At 51.9% G+C, this 21457-nt stretch overlaps 3 protein-coding genes and 1 long non-coding RNA gene across 9 annotated transcripts; 3 read left to right on the forward strand and 1 right to left on the reverse strand.

Annotated features, from left to right (window-relative positions):
* The first annotated feature begins 119 nt into the window (after positions 1–119).
* Positions 120–1269, forward strand: LOC112884485. The gene has a single exon (XM_025949890.1). The coding sequence runs from the start codon at positions 370–372 to the stop codon at positions 1048–1050; it is 681 nt and encodes a 226-aa protein (XP_025805675.1). The 5' UTR covers positions 120–369; the 3' UTR covers positions 1051–1269.
* A 3308-nt stretch (positions 1270–4577) lies between these two features.
* On the forward strand, positions 4578–7875 carry LOC112884480 (transcription factor PHYTOCHROME INTERACTING FACTOR-LIKE 13-like). Of its 4 annotated transcripts, none has more exons than XM_025949876.1 (9): positions 4578–4921; positions 5125–5179; positions 5401–5519; positions 5611–6430; positions 6517–6582; positions 6680–6745; positions 6824–7042; positions 7120–7255; positions 7567–7875. In XM_025949876.1, exons 3-9 carry the CDS (start codon positions 5461–5463, stop codon positions 7605–7607), a joined length of 1407 nt encoding a protein of 468 aa, XP_025805661.1. In that variant the 5' UTR covers positions 4578–4921; positions 5125–5179; positions 5401–5460; the 3' UTR covers positions 7608–7875. The 4 variants fall into 4 exon arrangements, with proteins under 4 accessions (XP_025805661.1, XP_025805662.1, XP_025805660.1 ...); XM_025949878.1 differs by lacking the exon at positions 5125–5179 and having other exon boundaries at positions 4589–4921; positions 5611–6250; positions 6329–6430; XM_025949877.1 differs by lacking the exon at positions 5125–5179 and having other exon boundaries at positions 4583–4921; positions 7132–7255.
* Positions 7876–12195: 4320 nt separating this feature from the next.
* LOC112884482 (wiskott-Aldrich syndrome protein homolog 1-like) lies at positions 12196–13807 on the reverse strand. Its single transcript, XM_025949879.1, has one exon. It carries the CDS (start codon positions 13644–13646, stop codon positions 12486–12488), a length of 1161 nt encoding a protein of 386 aa, XP_025805664.1. The 5' UTR covers positions 13647–13807; the 3' UTR covers positions 12196–12485.
* A 3397-nt stretch (positions 13808–17204) lies between these two features.
* Positions 17205–19675, forward strand: LOC112884486. 3 transcript variants are annotated; one of them, XR_003227127.1, is made up of 4 exons: positions 17205–17599; positions 18914–18935; positions 19244–19498; positions 19567–19675. It is a non-coding gene; the product is annotated as an uncharacterized LOC112884486 (long non-coding RNA). The 3 variants fall into 3 exon arrangements; XR_003227128.1 differs by lacking the exon at positions 18914–18935 and having other exon boundaries at positions 17577–17599; XR_003227126.1 differs by lacking the exon at positions 17205–17599 and having other exon boundaries at positions 18393–18935.
* Positions 19676–21457: the final 1782 nt, after the last annotated feature.

The following is a 21457-nucleotide window of genomic DNA, read 5'->3' on the forward strand; positions in this document are numbered from 1 at the left end:
TCTTCTTACTGTGGTAGCGTAGCGCAGCCCACGAAGCAGCTTATTTTTGGCAATGTGTTCATGGTCCAAAAAAAGGCCACTTGAACATTAAAGTTGCAAAAGTTTCTGTTGTATAAGTGGACACGAACATTGCATGGCCTAACTGAACTATCAACCAGATGGATCAACCGTGTTCAACTGTCAACCAGCTGCCTGCAACGAGCAGCAGCTAGGAGGCGAGTAGGAGGCCGCACTGGAGCATGCCCTTCTCCTGACAGGTCCCCTACAAACCCCTACCTAAAACCTCGCCACGGCGTCCTATACATACGGCCTCGCCGCCGTGGACCACCACGCCGTGCCAAGAAACCAACCCACAGAGACAGTCTGGCAATGGACCACCACCGTCGTCGTCGCAGCCGCCCCGCCGCGACCGTCGCAGCGACGCTCTGCCTCGTCCTCGCGCTTGGCGGGAGGTGCGGCGCCGCGGCGAGGCCGCTGAGGCGCCTGCATGCGGTGGAGGGGAGCACGGAGTCCGCGGCGTCGGAGGCGGTGCTCGACGTGACGGTGGCGGAGGCGCCGGAAGCCGCGAGGTGGTCCAGAGCCGCCGGGAGCGAGGGGAGCCAGGACGATCTCGGCGCGGGGAAGTGGCTGCCGCTGCCCATGCCGATGCCGATGTCCATGCCGGCGGCGAGCGCGCTGGCTGGCGGGCTGCGGTTCCCACCGGTGTCGTTCCCGCTGGCCGGCGCGTCCATGCCGTGGCTCTCCGGCGCGCCGCCCGCGTTTGCCGGGATGCCGGCGCTCGTGCCGCCGTACGTGGGCGCCACGCGGCAGGAGCAGCTCAGCCTGTGGGCGTCGCTGTTCAACCCGTTCCAGGTCAGGCCGCGGCTGCCGGGCGCCCTCGGCGGCGAGACGGCGGCGGCGGGGTCCGTCGAGCGCGGCGGCGTCCCGGCCATCGCCAGCGGCGGGAAGGCCGCCGAGGGGGAGACCATGGACGTGCCCGCCGCCGCCGCCGCGCAGGTCGCCGAGCCCAAGTGGGGCGTCTTCTTGGGCAACATCGATCGTCGCAACTAGCTAGCTCATGGCTAGTCATCTGGCGAAATAAGCCGATTAGCTTAGTAGATGAAAAATGGTAGACTTTTGAAAAAAAAAGCAAGGAAAATGTTAGTAACATACTAAACTTTTTTCAGTTTGAGCAAAAGTGTTTGTATCAAGGAGCAGCCAAGAGTTAGAGAAGTTTGTTGTCTATTCGTTTCCGTAATGTTCTTTAACTCGATATGTGTATTCAATTCAGTGTCAGTCTCATGCAGATTTTTTTCTACGAACTATGGCGACGTGTTTCCATCTCAGTTTCAGTGCATACAGTTTCAGGAGCAGCCAGAAGTGTGATTTCTTTTCCTGCAAAAAAAAAGGAGGGCAACAACAATACCCCATGGCAGTCCCAAAAAAAAAACTTGGCATTTCTTACGCCATAGGTAGAAGCTCTGTACGGCGACGGTTTCCGGTCATGTCCGTCCAGCCGGCCGGCCGTCAATCTCTCCGGACATAACGAGGCCGACGACGACATACACGTCCATGACGACGGGCGGCGCTCAGCCACTCACGGTCTCCGCATGCATCGGCCGGCGGTGGGAATTGGATTTTCTTGGAGGCAGTGGACCACTCCGTAGCGTCCAGGGATCGTCGACGGCGACGTCGGCGTTCGCTCGCCGGAGACGCCTCACGCCCGCCCCCACGCCGGGACGCCGGATCGCGGATCCAAATCTCCCGGGGAGTTTGAACGTAATTCATCTTAGCCTGAGGTCCCTTCCGGAAAAAGTCCCCCCGGCCATTCGCCGAGCGCGATCTGAGCCGCCCATGTGGGATCTGACGGTCAATTGAGGCCCGGGGTTGGATCGCGATTCAATCTGAGGGGTTTCGTAACTGGAAATTCCCCGCGATTCAGGGTCCCAACCGCAAAACGTCCCTCCGCTGCCGCGCGGGGATCAACCTGGGCCGCACGTTCCGATCGCACCGTCAGAGAAGACCCTGCTCGTTTGACCGAGGTCCCAGGTCAATGGCCCATCCCACGTGGCGGTCCCCGGCTTCGTCTGCCGCCGCCGCCGCCGCCGCCGTCACGCGGCGGCGACCTCCGCGCTCGCGAAGGCTGCCTCCAATGGCCGAGATGCGATGGCTGCCAAGAACATCTGGTCGGCGGTGCTTTCCAAGAAATTCAGCAGCAAAAGACTAGTTAGACATCATCAGCTGCTCCATCTCTGCTTGGACGAGGTATGATGGACTGAACAGGGAATTACTTCCTCTCAGGGAAGCCATCTACCTGTTTCTGTCAACCACCCCAGCTTGTTTGCTCACCTTATTCTCTGAAACGACACTGCCCAGAAGCTTTCCAAAGAATCTTGAAGACTAGCAAAAGCAACCAGCACTGATCATGCCCTAACTGAATCACAATTAGGCGCATCAACATTTTCTACTAGCACAAGCCTTTAACCTCATACATGGTCATCCTAGGCGTATGAAGATTCTTCGGCACAAAATTTTCTTCATAATATCAATCAGTTTCCAATCTCTAATAAAACTAATAACATAACATGATGAAAATCATTTTCCATCAAATTAATGCGTCATCCATCCAGCAAGCTTGTCACGCATGATTCTGATGTAGAAACCGCTGGCACCTTTCTGTCAGTGTACAAGAGTTAAGTGAGGTAGCCAATGATGCTGGGAGATCAGGAATGGTGGTTAGCCAGGGGAGGGATGTGAGCCACAAGAAGGCTGTAGCCCTCAGAGCAAAGGCGACCCTGAGCCTCAGGAGAGCTCCTGCTGCTGCGCTCCCTGGCTCTCATCTGATGGGCTGAGAGAACACTCTGAGGCCATGGAATGGAGCTCGCTCGGTTCTCTGGTGCAGGGAGAGGCCCCAGATGGAGAATAAAATATGTGGCCAGGGATCCCGAGGATCTGTTTTGAGGCCACGGCTGTTCTGAATTGATGGAAGATGGCATGAGATCCCTTGCCAGCCTTTTCTTTTCTTCTTCCTTTTGGGCTTGCTTTCTTGGAATAAAATATTCCTTTTCACTTTCTTGGAGTATTCATTGACTTTTTCTTTTTGTGTGAGTCCTGGTTGGGTTGTGTCGAAAAATAAAATTCTAGGGTTCATGTCTCGCCGACGAATCGATGGTACATACATGATATCAGATAGTTTCTTAAAGTTTCCGTGACTTCAAATATTGTGACATTTTTGTCGCGCACGCATCGCAGGGCAGTACTTTGAGAACTTCGAAATAAAAGAGGCTGATTGGTTATTAGTTCTTCTTTCTTTTCGAACTGCGAAAAGCTCCAATGAAAACAAAAACAAGAGCGGTTATTAATTCTTCTCGAAAGAGGAAAGAGGAAAAGAGAAAACAGGCATTGCTTGAAGATCACACCTCATAATTCGAGAATCTGACAGACCTGAAAACCACATACTCATGTAGTTATGTACATGCAGAATATAAAAAGAAAAGGACTATCCAAAATAAAAACAAGACAAGACTGCAAAGTGCAAGCCCTGCCTGCGCCCATGATCTGAAGTTCTGAACACCACGGAGGTCATATCACATCCTGCAAATCGAGTGCTCCTAATTCGCAGTGGATAAAACACCGAGGAGGAGCAGAATTCCGTGCTCCTCCTTTCGTGGGTCCAGGCCGCAATTTGATCGGATCTTCGTTAAGCTTCTGCTGCAGCACAGTAGAGTAGAACAGGGCACATCGATCGCTCTGAGATCTGATGCTCAGATCACGCGTGGTTCTTATCCGGGTGGGAATACTGGGCTCGCCACAGGAGTGGAACCTGTTAAAACTGCATGGACGCAACTGATGACTGGTTCTTCAAGCGTGTGTGTGTGAGGAGTGCGTGTGAGTGAGTTGGAGTGAGATGGACGTGACGCTAATCTCTTTTAGGGATATGGTGCCACACGCGCAGTCAGGCCGACAGGGCCGACAGCGATGAGGCCGAGAGGTGGCAGGATCCTATCAGATCTTCGCAACCGCGACGCGCAAGTGTGATCTGCGGCTACTCACAAAGTGTAGTGGATCAGAAACCTCTGCATTACAGTGTGATGGTGAAGTGGTGAAGGAATAGCCTTTGTCAACTCAATTCTAAACTGACCGATATTCAGTCCAAGTGAGATTCTAACAGTGTGCTGTGCGGTAGTCCCTCCGTCCTGGAAAAAAAGAAGAAGCAATTCTATTCGTAAAGTAGAGTGGACGAACTTAAGAAAGTTTGTTAAAAATTATAGAGAATATGATCAACATCAGTAATATCTAATAGGTGTACTATAAAATATATGTCACGATGAATCTAATGATTCTTATTTGGTGTACTCTTATCTAAAAATATGGTCAAACTTATAATAATTTTACTTAGGACAAAACTAGAATTGTATTCTTTTAGAGACGGAGGGAGCACGCGCTTGTACTTTTTCGCGCGCGAGTGTACATGTTTTTTTCCCAGAAAAAAATGGTTAAGATGACTAGATTCAGATGACTAGTGGTATGTTTCCTCTAGCTAGGAGTCTGATTTCGGTGGCGGCAAAGCTGGGGGCTGTGCATGTACAATGGCTACGCGATAACCATTCCCGGTCGCTCTCCGGTCTACCCTAGCGCCCCCGGCCGAATCCAGTTCGCTCCTTCAGTCGCCGCGCCACGCACTGTTCCTGCACCAACTTGCCCTCGTTTTAAAGGCCGCCGCGCGCGTTCTTCCCCTGCTTGCCAGCAACCTCCCAGTCCCAGCTCCCTTCTTCCCCCACTCACCCTTCCTCCTCACCTGCTTCTTCCACCGATCATCAGCTCACACAAACACCACAGAGAGGGAAAGAGGAGAGAGAGGGAAGAAGGTGAAGGAGGCTCTGCAGATTTATTTCAGTCCGCGGCGAAATTCAGTTCAGAAGCGGGCAGAACGAACAGTCAGGTTCTTGTTTCTTCTGTACTTTCTCTGTCCATCTCCAGTTCTCCTTTCCTTTTCTTTTCCCTTGTCTTTTTGGTTTCCTGTACGTCCTTCTATCTGCACGAGTCAAAACGGATATGCTACTCTATCCGTACCGGAGAGCTCTCTCCCCCTCTCGTCCACACATTTTTACTGCTGCTCATGGCTTCTCCTTGCTCCTCTGTTAGTTCCATGCTCATCATCTCCTGCTGCCTCGCTCTGCAGATTCAGTCAGAGCTTCAGGTACTGCGGAGCAATACGCTTTGTAGATTAGTGTATACTAGTACTGCACTCATGGAGTTATGGGTCATGGCCTTTGATTTTCAAAATCCAATTCCTTTGATATTTGAAATCCAATTCACCCTGTGTGATCAGTCGAAAGGAGATGGAAGATCACCCTTGTTTGCATGTTCGATCACTCGACCGATGGAAGTAAGGCAGTGTTCTTGTTCTCCTCCTTGCAGCGATCGAGCCGGGCGTGCTGCGTGTTCCGTGGGATGCTCGCGGCGGCGGTGGTCTGAGCCATGAACCAGTACGTCCCTGACTGGAGCAGCAGCATGGGGGACGCCTTCGCGACATTGAAGTGCGTTTTGATCGTCCATCCCTTCTTCGTTCCTCGCATGCTGCTCCGTTCGTGGCTGATGCGGTGGTTTTTGTGGAACGTGTGGTTGCAGCGGCGGCGACGACGACGGGCTCATGGAGCTGCTCTGGTGCAACGGCCACGTGGTCATGCAGAGCCAGGCGCCGAGGAAGCCGACGAGGCCCGAGAAGGTTGCGGCGGCGGCGGCGGCGGCGGCGGCGCAGGACGACGAGGCGGCGGCGTGGTTCCAGTACCCTGCGGAGGACGCGCTGGAGAGGGACCTATTCACGGAGCTCTTCGGGGAGGCGCAGGCGGCCGACGCCGGCAGCGGCAGGGCGTGCAAGGAGGAGGCGGAGTGCGGGGGCGAGGCCGCGGCCCGCCGGAGCGGGCTGATGCCGCCGCCGTGGGAGAAGGAGTGCCCGGGGGAGCTCGGCGACGTGGCCGCCGGCGGCGAGTGCACGGCGACGGCGACGGAGGCCGGCGAGTCGTCCATGCTGACGGTCGGGTCGAGCTTCTGCGGGAGCAACCACGTGCAGACGCCGCGCGCCCGCGCCACATGCGGCGGCGCGGCGGCGCCGGGGGCCGCGGGGAAGGCCGGTGGCAGCGCCCGCGACGCGGCGACGGTGACCTCGTCGTCGATGCGGCCGAGGTCCTGCACCACCAAGGCCGGGCAGCCCAGCGCTACCGCCCACCGGAGCGGCAAGCGGAGGCCGAGCGATGCCACGGAGACCGAGGTACGCGTGCCGCCGATTGCGATCAATCCACCTTGTGTACCGGATCAATCGATGACATTGACACGGCCAAAAATTCAGGACGCGGAGTTCGAGTCCGCCGACGCGACGTGCGAGCCGGCGCAGAAGCTGACGACGGCCAAGCGGCGGCGAGCTGCCGAAGTCCACAACCTCTCGGAGCGGGTAAGCTGGGTCCCTTCCAAGAACTTCCATTTCGTTCGCCTGTGACAGTTCCCGCCATTGCTAACTGTGATCTGAACCCGGTGCAGAGAAGAAGGGACAGGATCAACGAGAAGATGAAGACCCTGCAGGAGCTCATTCCTCACTGCAACAAAGTAATCACACGAAGATTTGCAATCCTGTTCGTATATCTCATCTCCTTGGCGATCTCATCTCATACCCTCTTGTATTCTTGCGTCGAATACACTTCAGACGGACAAGGCGTCGATGCTGGACGAGGCGATCGAGTACCTCAAGTCTCTGCAGCTCCAGCTGCAGGTGAGTACCCCTCTTAAGATGTTCTTAATTACCCAAGATGAGACCTCGATGTGTGACGTGTGCACTGTCGCGGTGTAGATGGGCGGCGGGATGGCAGCGGCGGCGGCGCCGGTGATGTTCCCGGCGGGGGTGCACCAGTACATGCAGCGGATGGTGGCCCCTTCCCACGTGGCGTCCATGCCCAGGATGCCGTTCATGGCGCCGCCGGCCGTGCAGAGCCCGCCGGGGGCCGACCCCTACGCGCGCTACCTCGCCGTCGACCACCTGCAGCCGCCGCCACCACCGCCGGCCCCCATGGTACCACCCATTCGCAGCTGAACTTTCCCCTCGATGCATACACGTATGCCTCTGCTGTTTCCTGAGAGATTCATCAGCATTACCTGCAGGGGATGGGCTTCTACCAGCAGCAGCAGAGCTCGGCGCCGCCACCACCCGCCGTGCCGGCCGGCAGCCTGCCGGCGGCGACTTCACGGACGTCGCCTCCCGACGGCCCCCTGCACAAAAAATACGGTACGCATCATTGCATAAAAAGCAAATACGGTATTCAAGAGAGTGTGATCTTGCTAGTGTGAAAATCTGTCGCCGTCGGGAGGCTCCTTTATGCTCGAAAACAGTTTCCTGCTCACACTCAACCACATGCATTGCATCGATCCGTGTCAGACTCAAAAGCTCGCCGGCCATGTATCTCTTGCAGATCCTTGGATAGCTCTGTAACAGAGCTCTGAGTTTCTTCCTCTTCCATGCACTTATTCATCATCTGAAACAATACAGTTATTCATCACTGACTAACTTTTCCTGTCCTTTTTACTTGATTTTTTCAGAAAGTTGTGGCATGCCTGAGATCCAGGGTATCACCAGCTGATGGGGGTTCTACATGTTTCTGTAGCTAGTAATAGTACTGATGCTGTAAGGTTAAGACTTGACCGAGGTCGATATCTAATTAATCATAGGGAAATTTGAGATTTGTTCAATCCCTTGACTGATTAAGTCACTCTTTTTTCCGTTTATAGGCAGTGTAGTAATTTGATCGGTGATTGAGATTCTTTATCGCTATATATGCATTTTGTCTTTTGAAGAGAACCTGAATCTCCAGCAAAATGTGGATATGTACTGAAAGGTGTTGTGTTCCACTACTGGTTGACCATGTCATGACTACTCTATGATTAGATTGTTTACCCAAACTGTTTCATAGATCATTTGGGAAAATTAAGTTTGGATTCAGACACTGTAACTAGTTCGCCAAAGAAAACATTTTGAAGCTGGTGTAGAAAGGTTGGCCAGGATGCCTATGCTGAAAACTAGTTCTTTTACCGTAACCCAGGTTTATCTAAGACCGATGCTTATAGCAATACTAAACCTGAACCTCACACTCCTAAATCAGTTTGTTTTTTTATTTATTTCAAGAAAAGTGGTTGGACATGGATGATATACCATGTCTTTTCCAGTTTCCAAGAAGAGAGGAGCCTTGCTTGCCAATCATGGCTCTGAGGTCATCATCATCCTTCCAGTATCACCTTTTCTTCTTTTTGGAAAAAATATATTTGCCGGTATATTACTCGTACGGGACACTCAACATCTAGTATAGCCTTGTGCTGATATCATGGGCCACTCAGATCATCAGATGGATGGGGCATTCCTGTATCCTGCCTTCTGGTGAGTGACAGGAATGGTGATCACAGTTGAGCTAATGCGCTCTACTGATCCTAATCACCACATGTGAACAGTGCCGGAGTCATGGCTCTATTTCTTACCAGTGTCTAGCTTGCAGATCACAGGCAGTAATCCTGCTCTGTCAAACACTCAAACTACCACTCCTTCAATCCCTGAGAAAGATAACTTAGGTGATTTACTCTTTTAAAAGTTCCAAGAGGTTTGAAAAAAAAATTCATATTCTATTAGATCAACTAGGCAGTTAACGAGTATTTCCTTTCACCAAAAAAACAAATAATAATAACAACAAAGAAGTAAAGTGTGCTTGTATTTCGTTTTGGGGGAAAAAGGAAAGTGTGGTTGGGATCACTATCACATAGAGTCCCCCCTGCCCCGCCAAATCTAAGCTCCGAACTTTGCACACAGCTTCCCAGATTTGTTCTTAGTTCAACCATCTTCACCTTATCCAGGAGACTGTTCATCATCTCTCTATCGCCGTATTCATTCCATTCTTGCGGCACAAATCATGGACGTGCCTCGCCCTGATCATCTGGCCTGAGCCTTTTTATCCTGAAGATTATTCCTCCTCCATTTTCTTCCCCCTTTTGATTGCTGGCACTCGTTACACTGTACCTAGAAACCATTGATTGGATGGTTCATGACTGAAGCAAAATAGTTGCCTGACCTGACGAACTGACCAGTTGGTGCTTCATGTTCCTAACCTGACCAGAAAGCAGGATCTGCTGATGGCATGGTCCCACTCACCCGTCGACACAACATTACCGCGCTGCGAGGAGTCTACCAGTCTACCTGTCAGCATCTCGCAGACAGGGAAACTCGAGCTCTAGACTGATCCTCCCGAGCAACCCCTCAGTCAGGAAAACAAAAAAGGCAGCAAGCCAAAGGATGCATGCATCTCCCCAAAGCGGCTGCAGTCATCCTCTCCCCAACCCCAACCCCATCTGCTGAAGAGTGTTAACGACTTGTTCTTGTTGCATGATCAGTTGACTTTTTTTTTGTCTGTGTCTGGGTGTAATTGCGATTGCTTGTTGCGATAAGGGTCGAGACGGATGGGGATCGGCAGCGGCTGGTAAGCGGCAACAGCGACGGAGGCATCAATGGCTGCTGCTGGAGGAGTCTGGACCAGCGCCGTATCCATGCCAAGCATCAGGGTTTCAACGGGATGTGCAATGGACCAGGCAGATGGAGGGCCTAGCTTGGCCTCCCAGGTTCACTGTACCATGGAATTTGCAGATCGGAACGGCCGACGGCGCCTTTGGCCGGCTCGGATGACCATCTCCTCTCTTCTTCTTTTTTGGTTATTAGAATCGCATATCACTTTTTTTTTTTAAAGAGACAGCTTCTTTTTTTGAGATGGATTGAGAGAGACAACTAGTGTCTCTCAAATCTGACCATTCCTGGAAGAAAGAAAAAAAAAGATTATTGAAGAGCTAAAAAAAGGGAAAGGAGACAGAAAGAGGTATTTAATAATGGGCTGATTGAGCGCTATGGGCCTTGTGAAGACCATGGGCTTACGTGAAAGGAAATCTAGTTTGCCGACGATGACTGGTTGGTGGGGGGAGCGGCCTCGGGCCTCTCGTGGGTCCCCTGCCGTAATCGTGGGCCTCCAAGGAATTATTGCAGGATCACTCTGATGACGACCGCACCCATGGATTTGTGCTGGGAAGAACAGCTTCATTTTTTTTTAAATAAAAGGCACAGATGAAAAAGAGACCTGTACCCTTGCAGAAGTCGATGATGCAATGATCCAGCTTATCCCAAACCAGCAGCACTGATAGGAGATGCTCATCAGATTTTTTTTAAAAAAAGATTCATCAGATTTTCTTTAGGCGATGGGATCATAGGATAGAGCAGTTGATATGGTTCTACATCTCTCTAATGATTGGACCCCCTACATAGCAGCAATAATCACCAAGACGACCACCACTCAAGACTGAAAACTTTTTTCCTTTCCTTTTTTTTTTACTTTTCTGCTCTGCAAGTGCAACGAGTTTTTTTTTTTTTGAGAAGGCAAGTGCAACGAGTGGGGAGTGGCCGAGTGGGCGCTCCTCCTGTCGACGCAGTAGCCCTCCGTAGCCCACCAGACCACAGTGCTGTGTGCAGCCCGCCACCCGGGGGTGGGGGGGGGGGCCTGCCAACCAAAATAGCTGGACAGTAACGCTGACGGGCCCCCTGGCAGGCGGGCCCGCGAGCCCGCCGCCATGAGTGGCCAGATCCGCAGCTGTCAGCGGGGAACAGTAGCGCCATTGACTGTCGATCGCCAGTGCTAGCTAGCAGCCATGAGCAATGAGAGGGCCTCAAGGCTCAAGGTCTCAATTATTCAGCTAGCAGCCACTTGTGTGGCGAGTTCGTGGGCGCCCGGCGTCCTTGGGATCGCCGTCGACTGCCCATCCGGGAATGAGCTCGCCGGCGGGGCATGGCTCGCTCGAGGTTGAAGAAGGGGAGTTAGGGAGGCAACTGCTGACGGCCGGAGCCGGAAGGAATGCCGAGAGCCCGAGACACGGGCGGTGCGTTGCGCCGCACGTGAGCTAGCCCGGTCGGGTTCACCTGTCGTGCCCGGCCAGTGTCCTTCGCTCGGGCACCCCCCACTGTGCACGGTTCAACGGGACGGCAAGAGTGCTTGCCGCTCTACTTCTGGCCACCTTCGCACGGTACGTACGCACGCCCGGTGCACGAGCCACCGATCTCTTCTCCCGAGCAATGGCGATTCCGGCGGAATCAGAGGGAGGAGACGAGGAGAGGCCGGCCGGCCGGCGAGTCGGCGACGGCGCACGCACCGCGGGGCGCGGCAGCGGCGAATCGCGTGTGGCACACCCGACCCATGTCGCGTGGCCGCCGACGGGCGGTGGACTGTTGCCAGATCGATCTGGCGCTAGCGGCAGGCACACATGGCGTGCCTGTCGTCTCCCTTCCTCCGCGGGCGTCTGACTCGCACCTCGCTTCGTCACACCCCATGTGGCCGGCTGTCTCCGGGGGGCGTGCCCTCACGTAGTCGCTCACGTTGCTCCACCTTCCCAGAGGACGTGTGGTAAACAAGCCGGAAGCCAGGGAGGCATGTGACGGAAGTGAATGATCTTTGTGTATATACATTTTTTTTCCTTCTTCTTCTTCTCCTTTTTGGCAATGGCAATGCCGTTCCGGCGTCCTGCGGGGAAGGTCCTTCGCCGGCGAGCAGCTTTAATCATGGCGAATCGGGTGAGGTCGGGCAGTCAGTCCGGGGCACATGCTTCCAGCGCGGCCGATGAATGGTGGCGACGAGTGGTCAATGCAGTTTTGCGGACGCAGTTGCGGCTGCCGCCGACCCGGTGGACCACCGCCGCGATGGGGTCTCCGGGGGGCGGCCACATCGCCTCGCCTGCCCCCGATCCGGGCATGCACGCTGGTGCGCCTGCCGTCCCGACCTGTCTTCCTCCGCTCAGCCATCCATATGATCCATCCACGGCAGTTCCCCTTTTCTTTTTACTCTCTCTCTCTCTCTCTCTCTCTCTCTCTCTCTCTCAACAGCATGGGGAACTCATGGAGTCATGGTAACTCTGCAACAAGATTCATCACTTACCAGACCCGTACGGTGAGATACAAATGTTCATCTGTTCTTGCAAAATTCACACTACGTACAACGTACTAATCTCCATTCTCCAACCGTCTGACACGGCGTACTTTTCAAGAAAGCAAGATAATACGGACAATTCTGACGCTACGTGGAGTTTCCTCATCTCCACCCCCGGCTTTTCTCAGCACGAGCGCACCACAAAAAGGCTCACGAATTCCGATGCAGTGAGTTCATCATCAGACCTAGTAGTAGCTGGTATGCACTGCTGCTATACCACTGACAGCAATGCAAGCAGCCAAAGATAACACTGTAAAATCCGGCAAAAACTCATTTGCCCATTCACTCAACTCATTCATCCGATTCAACTCCCTCGCCTGTATTTACATGCCAGATTAACCATCCGGTTTGCCCGCAAGAAACACTCGCTAACCCCTGATCACGCGTCGCTAAATGAAGCACAAGTTTGATTTGAAAGGAAGAGCGAGCTCGTCAATGGCGCTGGTAAGTGGTAACAAGAAGTTACTGAGGAGCGGCGGCGGTGGCGGTCACGTCCTTCTTCGCGGCCTTGTTCTTCTTGGCCCCGCCGGAGGAGGAGGCGGCGGCGGCCGCGGCGGACGGGGAGAAGAGGCGGTCGATGCCGAACACGGAGACGGACTTGCGGGAGCCGCGGAGGGAGCAGACGGGCACGTTCAGCACGGGCGCCACGCGGACGTGCGCTGAGTAGGACCGCTCCATGGCGCCCCCCGCGCGGTGGCCGCGCCGCCCGCCGGCGAGGCTGCTCGGGCTGCTGGAGCTCCGCCCCAGACCGTTGAACACCACCTTGCCGGCCGCGTTCAGGCGCGGGCTGTCGGCCGCGACGGCGGCCGGAGGGGGAGGCGGTGGGGGCGGCGGGGGCGGGGCCGACGCCTGCTGAGATGGGGAGAGCCGGATCTTCGGAGGCAGGTTCTGGTGCTGCTGGGACGGTGGTGGTGCCGGCGGCGTTGGGGTTGTCGAGATCGGCGCCGGCGCGGGGGCTGGCGTTGGCTTCTCGGCGGGCTTGTCTTGCTCGTCGGGGCCGACCTCGCGGAGGAGCGGCAGGCTCAGGGACGGCTCCGGCTCCGGCGGCTTCGTACCGCGGCGGAGCAGCCGGCGCAGCGGCCTCGGCTCCGACGACGCACCAATCGCCGCAGCGGAGCCGGACCCCGACGACGCCTGCTGCTTCCGCAGCCGGAGGAGATCCCGCCACCTCCGCGCCGGGATCTTGGGCTCCTCGCCGCCGACCACCGCCACGCCCTTCGCCTCCTCCGTCCGGGGCGTCTCCCGCTGCTGCGCCGCCACCGGCGCACGTGCGTGCTTCGGCGGCAGCGTCGACTGCGCCGCCGTCGCCCCCACCGCTTCCTCCTCCGCCGACGGCGCGGGGATGCGGAGCGGCACGAGCTTGCCCCCGGAGAAGAGCTCGTCGGCGGGGAGCATGGACGCGGCCGCGCACCCGCCGAGGAGGAACTCGAAGTCGGCTCCGGCGCTGGGCCCGGCCTTCCCACCCGCCACCGCCAGCGCCGCCTCCCTCCCCCCTCCTCCTCCGCCCGCGTCCTCGAGGCTGAACGACACCCGCGGCCCCAGCCACTGCACCGCCGCAGCCGGCTGCGGAGGCGGGGGCGGTGGCGGGGCGGGCGGGCGCGACGCGGCCGCGGCTGAAGCCATCTCGAGAGTCGCGCGCGCGCGTCGGTACGGCTCCTTCCTTCCCCCTCCTTGGCGGAAACGAACAAGACAGACGAGGGAAGGAGAAGGGTTGGAACTTGGAAAGGTGGTGGTGGTCTGGTGCGGAGGGTGGCGGATGGGCTAGGACTAGGGGGAGAATAGCGGCGTGCGTGCGGTGACGGCGTCTCGGGTTGGGGCTTTGTTTAGATGCGCTCAAAATTCCAATTTTTTACACAATCTCTTCGTCACATTAATTTTGGAACATATGCATGGAGCAGTAAATGTATGTAAAAAAATAACTAATTGCATAGTTTAATTGTACATCACGAGACGAATCTTTTAAGCCTAGTTAATCTATAATTAGATAAAATTTATCAAATACAAACGAAAGTACTACAGTAGCACTATTGCAAGTTGCTTGCAATCTAAACAGGCGCTGGGTTGGGTTGCGCACCGCTGGTCGGTGATTTTATTTTGATGGTACTGCTAGAGTACTTCCATCTCGTTGGAGTGGGTTTTCTCTCTACCGTTTGGGCAGCATTTGTGGATCATCATGTTTCCTTGTCACCAGAATAATATTTTCAAAGCAGACTGGTGCTATGCTGTTAAGTTGTTAACTGCTTTCGATATTGGTCGTAAGAACTTTGATAAGTTCTTCGAGTTTTCTCGTCGCGGTAGAAGCAGAACCTGCCACCTGTTTTAGGAACAAAAAAAGACCTCGCCTTCAGTGTCCTCCAAGCAAGGTAATTATTTATTCCGTATTAAAAGGGGCAATTTTTTATCAGCTTCTTGAGCTGCTAATTTTTTGTTGGCCTACGAAGATTAAGTACCATCATATTTTAAATAAAAAATGTTTGGAACGAGCTGAATAATACTGGATATGATGAACTAATTGTTTGTTTGGCGCAAATAAGCTTTTGTGTTAGCTTGGCCAAGCAGCTCGTTCTTCCATCCGTCATCGAGCACCTATCCTTCCTTGGCTATCTGCTTTACCCGATCTTCCGATATGATACGCACATGTTCCATCATTTTTTTTGTTTCATTTCAGCATGGCCAAGCTGACCTTTGCTCCACGCGCCGTCCTTGGCCTTTCCATGATCTTCCAATTTCTCTGCTCTCGTTGCTTGGCGGTTGGATGATGGCACGAATCTCCTGGCCGATCCCCCTTTCGCCGCCCACCAAGCTCCCGTCGCCGGTCACCAGGCAGCACCCATAGGCTAAGCCCATTAGATTAATGGAACATCAGTTCATCACGCCAAACCCCCCATCATAAACAAAATCAAAACATGATCCGAATTCGAGGACCAAAACAAAAAGCTCCAGCTGAAAAGAAATGGTGGTGGCAGAATGCATCCAAACGGGCGGTTGTGAAAGGAAGCTCGTCGGCGAGATTTGACGGTGATGCGATCGCGTGATGGGAAGGCTCTCTGTGTTTTTATTCGTTTCTGCTCCTACCTTTTCTCGGATTTTCATTTTTTTTGCTCTCGTGTACAGCCGCTAGAGATTACGGTACGCGCAGCAGTAACGGAAGCAGTGGCAGCTTCTCGCCGTGTCGCGTCGCGGGGCCCACCGGTCTGCACGGGAGCACCCCCGGCGCCCGGACAAGCCAGCGCGGCCCCGCTTCCCGTCCTCTGACGTTGACCGGGAGGCAGGCCGGCAGGACGAGGTGGCGCGGGCCCGCGACCTGGCTCGCCGACGTGACGGTGTCGCTGCGACCCCGCGACCGATACGTGCTTGTGCTGCGTGCCAGTGCCAGACTGCCAGGGTTCTTCTTCCTCCGTCATGTTCACCGTGCACTCCTCGTTGCAGCAACCGGGGTGAAATTTGAATATGCTCACCATTGTTTATGTACCACGTTCTTGTAATCGTTGTGCTCATGAGTTAGCTTAATTCGGGACCCGGATCAACCGATAATTTGGTGTGATCCCCTCCCAAGTTTTGTATGCACTTTGTTGGATCGGGACCTGGCCGATCCAGTGTTCAGTGAATAAAAGAATGAGCAAGTTCCCTCAAAGAAAAAAAAAATGCTCGCCATTCCGCCAACACACTGCTGTGATTTCACCAACATACCCAATTCGCTTCATTCTTCTGCGAAAAATTTTAGCCCTGGCTCTGGGGGCACTTTGTAGGGTGGGCATAACAGTTGAAAAGTCTCTGGCCATAGCCTTCCAGAGCAAAATAGCCACTCTGGTCCCTCAACTTTAATCTGAGGTCAACTTCGTCCCTCAACTTTTAAAGTGGCCAAAATAGTCCCTCAACTTTCATTTTATGGCCAAACTCATCCTTATACTGATATTATACTCCATAATAATATGAGATAAATAAAATAGTCTATTTTACCCTTGACTCATTCCCCCCCTCCTCACTTTCCAATATTTGTATCATGTTCGCTCAACTTTCCGCAACATTTTATATGATGGTACAGTTATGCAATATGCGTCCACAATACAATGCGATACGTGGGTAAATATTTTATATGATGGTACAAGTAGGTCTAATTTTACTCTCCATACGCTCGTAATAAAATGCGATGCATGGGTAAGGAAATTTCTATGTACCAAATTAAACACTTAATGTTCAGCTTCTAAATGCATATATGCCACCACACTGTGTGACTTGCATTGGTTAAATATTTTTTAGTAAAAAATAAACTGTTGCAGAATTTAAAGGGGAAGGAGCCAAGGGTAAATAGTACTTTTTCCATAAATCTCAAATTATTATGGAGTATAATTATATTATTATAAAGTATAATATCATCATGAGGATGAGTTTGACTAAAAATGAAAGTTGAAGGACTATATTAGCCAATTTAAATATTAAGGGATGAAATTGATCCTCGTATCAAATTGTACGCCTATCTTGCCTTTTCCTAACAATATCGTGCAAAAAGTCAGGTTCTAGCTAGTAGCAGCCAAAATTAAATCTTTCCCGTGTTCAATTACTGAGCAAAATGGTAAAATCCCTGATATTAACCTCTCCCAAACCATCCCAATCTTCCTCCTCTAAATGACTACTGATAGGACATCTTTGCTTGTTTTGCGACCAGCCGACAACTCACAATCGTGATGTTCGTCAGGCTAGCTATTTTAGATCATCTCCAGCAACATTACCCATCTCCTAACCCATATTGGGGAAAATCCTGTGGGACCCACCATTTATCCCAACTCGCTCCGTCCTCCGTTTCCAGCAGTGTCTCGCTTCGGCCTCCCCATCCGGCTGGCGGCGCTCGCGGCGGCTGGTTCCCGCGCGCGGGCGGGCGGGCGGAAGAAGGCGGGCCTCCCCATCCGGCTGGCGGCGGCTGGTTCCCGCGCGCGGGCAGGCGGGCGGAAGAAGGCGGGCCTCCCCATCCGGCTGGCGGCGGCTGGTTCCCGCGCGCGGGCAGGCGGGCGGAAGAAGGCGGAAGCTCACGAGGCGGCCACGGCCACGGCCACGCCTCGACGCGGCCACGGCCACGCCTCGACGCGGCCACGGCCTGATCTCGACGCCTCGACGTGCCCACGGCCGAAGCTCACGGCCGAAGGTATGTCTCTCTCACCCACATTCATCGTCTTCCCCATCTCCCGGCGCGGCGGCGCGGCGACGCCACCGACCGACCGACGCCGTCTTCCTACTCCCCCCCCGACCCTCGCGTCCTGACCGTATCGAAGGAAGTATCACGCCGTCCACTAGCGGCCCCTCTCCGCCGTCCACTAGCACTCCTCCGCACCTCCTTCCACCGAAGCGAAGCACTCCATCCACTTCGGAGGAATTCGTCCTCTCTACTCGTTCCTCATCCTGCTGTCCTCTTCTGGACTAGCGTGAAGCAGAGATCTGCCTGTGCCAGGCCGCGCTGCCCGCCCGCAGGCTGCGTCGCTAGGCCACAAGCCGCATCGCCCGCTTATCCGCCCGCGGAGCAGGTCGCACTGCCTGCCTTGCTGATCCTCTCTCCTCCGCCTGCGAACCCCAGACAACAAAAGGTAAGCAATCCCCTTCGTTGACACCTCTCAATTTTGTGGGATTTGATGTTCAACCCTAAAATTTGGGGGCAAAATCAAGAAGCCCTACATCTAGGAGCATGGCTAGTGCTCGCTTTCACCAGAGAGCATCAATAGGAGGCTAGTAGGATAATATTCACTGATTAACACTACACTTGCATGCCATTTTTACGTGCCCACTCTTTTGGCTGTGCCGTCTTATTTGCGTGTTGTCTCACCCCTTAGTCTCCTTTCGTATAGATATTGTGCTCAAATTATATGATAATGTGCAACTTTGATATGGATACGAGCTATGCATGGATGATGTCAAATAGTGTTTGCATTAGTATGCAAATTGCAATTTAGTCTACCTGCCACCTGGGAGGAATATAGTCCAAGGACTAGCCTTGAGGGCAAAGAGTGCTACAAATCAGAACAGTAGAAACTTTGGGTGCTATTAAATTGTAGTGGAACATTTCCGTGCTATTTTGCTAAAGTTGGGATTTTTGAGGGAAACAAGCCATGGTCACCCAATCGAGCTGAAATTTTGTTCACTGGGTTAAGTGGACAATGTGGCTTCACTCACCAGGAAATTGTTAGTGTTCACTATTGCAAATATAATTCAACTCAGGCTATTTGGTAAATATATGGGATGACCTGTCCAGTTGTCTACTAACTGTGACGGTGGAGCTAAAGATATCATCGGCAGACAATGTGCCTTACCAAAGGATAGCGAACTACCAAGTCATTTTTTTTAATGAAACATTGAAAACCCTTATTCTAAGGTTAGAGAATAGAATGTTGTACTTCCCTGAAAAAGCAAAAACATTGTATTTTAGGCTGCTTACAGCTCAAGTTAGCTGTTAGGGTCCCTGGAGTTGTGAGGTTGCAGAGGGTTTCTTTTTCTTTCTCTCTCTTTTTCTTTTTTTTATTGCAGGAGGTTTTGCCCCCAAATCCATTATGAACCTGATGATGTTACATACTGAACACTAAAAACTAGGGCATTGAGTTAGGATATAGATATAATTTATACATTTATACAGTATGAATCAAAGCAGATGGCCAAAACTGATTTACTACTTCCATTTTTAAATATATGATGCATATGGCAAGATAATTGGTTCACACCAATTAGCTTGCCCTAAGTGTCATATGTTTAAAAACGGAGGGAGTAGTAACAAACTGCAGAGGCAGGCTATTAATCTAGTGTTTGTACCCTGCGGAATTCTCAGTAGCCATAAACCACTTGCCCCTGTATGGAATGAAATATACCTTTTGTTACTTTAATGACAAATTGCTTGTGACAATGCTGTGCAGGTCAATGTTTTTGCAGCTAGAGGTAAAATTTACCTTTGTTGCTATTAAGTTATCTGTGAGTTTTGTATGATTCAAGGAGACATAGTCTTCAGCTAGTGGGTGTGCTCGTTGATGGAAGACGACCAGATTTTAGTTCAGCCAGATGTAAATGTAGCTTGGTTGAGTGCCAATGTTAACTAAATACTTTCTGCAATCGTTGCCATTTCATTATGTGTACTGAAATCTTGACAGTATAGATGCACATCCACTGACTTCATAAAGGAATAATTTTGTACTGAAATCTTGACAGTACAGTCTGAAATGATAGCTCATGTGTATGTTTCGATTTAGGTTTACGATGGCATGGCTTCGAAAGCTTCGGCGTGAACGCAGGCAAGGGAGTTGCAGTGTGTACGACGACATATTGGTGGCGACCACCATTGCTCGTATCGGCACAGAGGAAGAAGAAAACAAACCTAACCCACGTCGGGGTTCAATTGTAGGACGCCGGACAATTGCACGAGATAGATACAGTGGGTATTGCCGTTTGATGGAGGACTATTTTGTTTCCAACTCGGTCTATGGTGAAAACTTGTTTCGCCGCCGGTTAGTGTCCAACTATTTGTTTACCTTCTCTCCATCCTTATCTTATTATGGTTTCATTGTCTTCACAGGTTCCGAATGACAAAGAATATGTTTGAAGATATCAAGGACGCATGTGAGCAAGCAAACGTATACTTTAAATGGAGACAAAATGTTGCGGGAGTTTGGGGCTTGGCTCCGGTACAAAAGGTTACTGCTGCTTTGCGCATGCTTGCATACGGAGGATCCAGCTTATAGCCTAGATACACCTTCGGATGGGAGAAAGCACCATAATTGAGAGTGTCAACCAGTTTACACGGACCATTGTTGATCTATACGGTCCTAGGTACTTAAGGCAGCCAACAAGAGATGAAATACAAATATTATTGCAAGTTGCTGAAGCACGTGGATTTCCAGGGATGTTGGGTTCGATTGATTGTATGCATTGGGAGTGGGAAAATTGCCCTACCGCTTGGCATGGTCAATATAGAGGTCACTTTAAAAAACCTACTCTTATTCTCGAGGCAGTTGCTAGCTATGATATATGGATATGGCATGCTTTCTTTGAACTTTCGGGATCATTGAACGACATCAATGTGCTGCATCGTTCACCAGTGTTTGACAATCTTGCAGCGGGTAATGCTCCAGAGGTTTGTTGGTGTTTAACCGGCTGCCCACCGAGGGATATACCCAAGGTGGTAAGTTTTGGGTGAGGAGACGCCGAGATCAGGAACTCGAAGGTGCAAGGAACGCAAGACTTTAGACAGGTTCGGGCCGCACGGAGCGTAACACCCTACGTCCTGTATGGTGGTTTGTATTCCCTTTGGTGTAGAATGACCTAATGATCTTCTGTTTTGAGAGGGGTCCCTGACCTCCCTTATATATCCGAGAGGCCAGAGTTACAAAGGTGCTAACCAACCTCCGCTGAGAGATCATACCAGAACATATCTCGAGTAGATCCCCTCCGTATTGGTTAGCTCTATCTCCTATTTAAACGGGATAAACAAGAGATAAACCAGATGAATAAGAGATAAGACGAGCTTAATCTCTTAGACTATATAACGTGCCCAGCCCGGTGGCCCCGGGTCTGACAAGGTTCAATTCAATGTGAACGGTAGGGAGTATAACATGGGCTACTATCTGGCAGATGGTATATATCCCCCATGGGCTACTTTGATCAGTGGTATTCAACAGCCTGGAACTAACAAGCACAAGGAATTTGCGAAAAGGCGAGCTGAATTTCGTAAAGATGTGGAACGGACTTTCGGTATTTTGCAAGAACAATATGGAATCATCAAAGGGCCAGCGAGGCTATGGGATCAGGTCGACCTAAAGTACATTGTTGATTGTATCGTCATACTACACAACATGGGTATCGAGTACGAGAGAGGATTGCCTCAGCTGCAGGCAACGGACTATGAAGGTGCGATGGATCCCAGATTGGGCGATGACAATACAAACGTGCCGGAGCTAGGCCCTGTTTAGATCACCTCCAAATTTCAACTTTTTACACTCTCTCTCCACCACATCAATTTTGGGACATATGCATGGAACAGTAAATGTATGTAAAAAAAATAACTAATTGCACAGTTTAATTGTACATCACGAGATGAATCTTTTGAGCCTAATTAGTCCATGATTAGATAAAATTTGTCAAATACAAACGAAAGTGCTACAGTAGTACTGTTGCAAAAAACTTGGAATCTAAACAAGGCCCTAGCATTGTTGATGGAGAATCATCGTAGGATCCAGAGCCGACAAGGAAATGAACAATTGAAGCTTGATCTGATCGAGCATATTTGGAGCAAGTATGGAGATGAGGCCAACAATTAGTTTAGCTTACAAATGGATTAATGTATCTATTTTTGTAAAGGATTCCTGTATGGGTTTATGTGTGCTACTCTCTTCACAATTAGTTTAACTTCTGAAATTTTGTGTCAATTCCTGTATGAAACAGGAAGTCATGTCGCATTTCACAACTGT

This window comes from Panicum hallii, chromosome 3, assembly GCF_002211085.1.
Source record: "Panicum hallii strain FIL2 chromosome 3, PHallii_v3.1, whole genome shotgun sequence".
Lineage (NCBI taxonomy): Eukaryota > Viridiplantae > Streptophyta > Magnoliopsida > Poales > Poaceae > Panicum > Panicum hallii.

What these genes read in the sequence shown, in the direction of transcription:
- LOC112884485 (XM_025949890.1), top strand. Translation starts at nt 370, where the DNA reads ATGGACCACCACCGTCGTCGTCGCAGCCGCCCCGCCGCGACCGTCGCA.
- LOC112884480 (XM_025949876.1), top strand. Translation starts at nt 5,461, where the DNA reads ATGAACCAGTACGTCCCTGACTGGAGCAGCAGCATGGGGGACGCCTTC. An exon ending in TCATTCCTCACTGCAACAAA is followed by an intron (nt 6,583 to 6,679) that starts GTAATCACACGA and finishes AATACACTTCAG; the next exon opens with ACGGACAAGGCGTCGATGCT. An exon ending in CCCCCTGCACAAAAAATACG is followed by an intron (nt 7,256 to 7,566) that starts GTACGCATCATT and finishes TGATTTTTTCAG; the next exon opens with AAAGTTGTGGCATGCCTGAG.
- LOC112884482 (XM_025949879.1), bottom strand. Translation starts at nt 13,646, where the DNA reads ATGGCTTCAGCCGCGGCCGCGTCGCGCCCGCCCGCCCCGCCACCGCCC.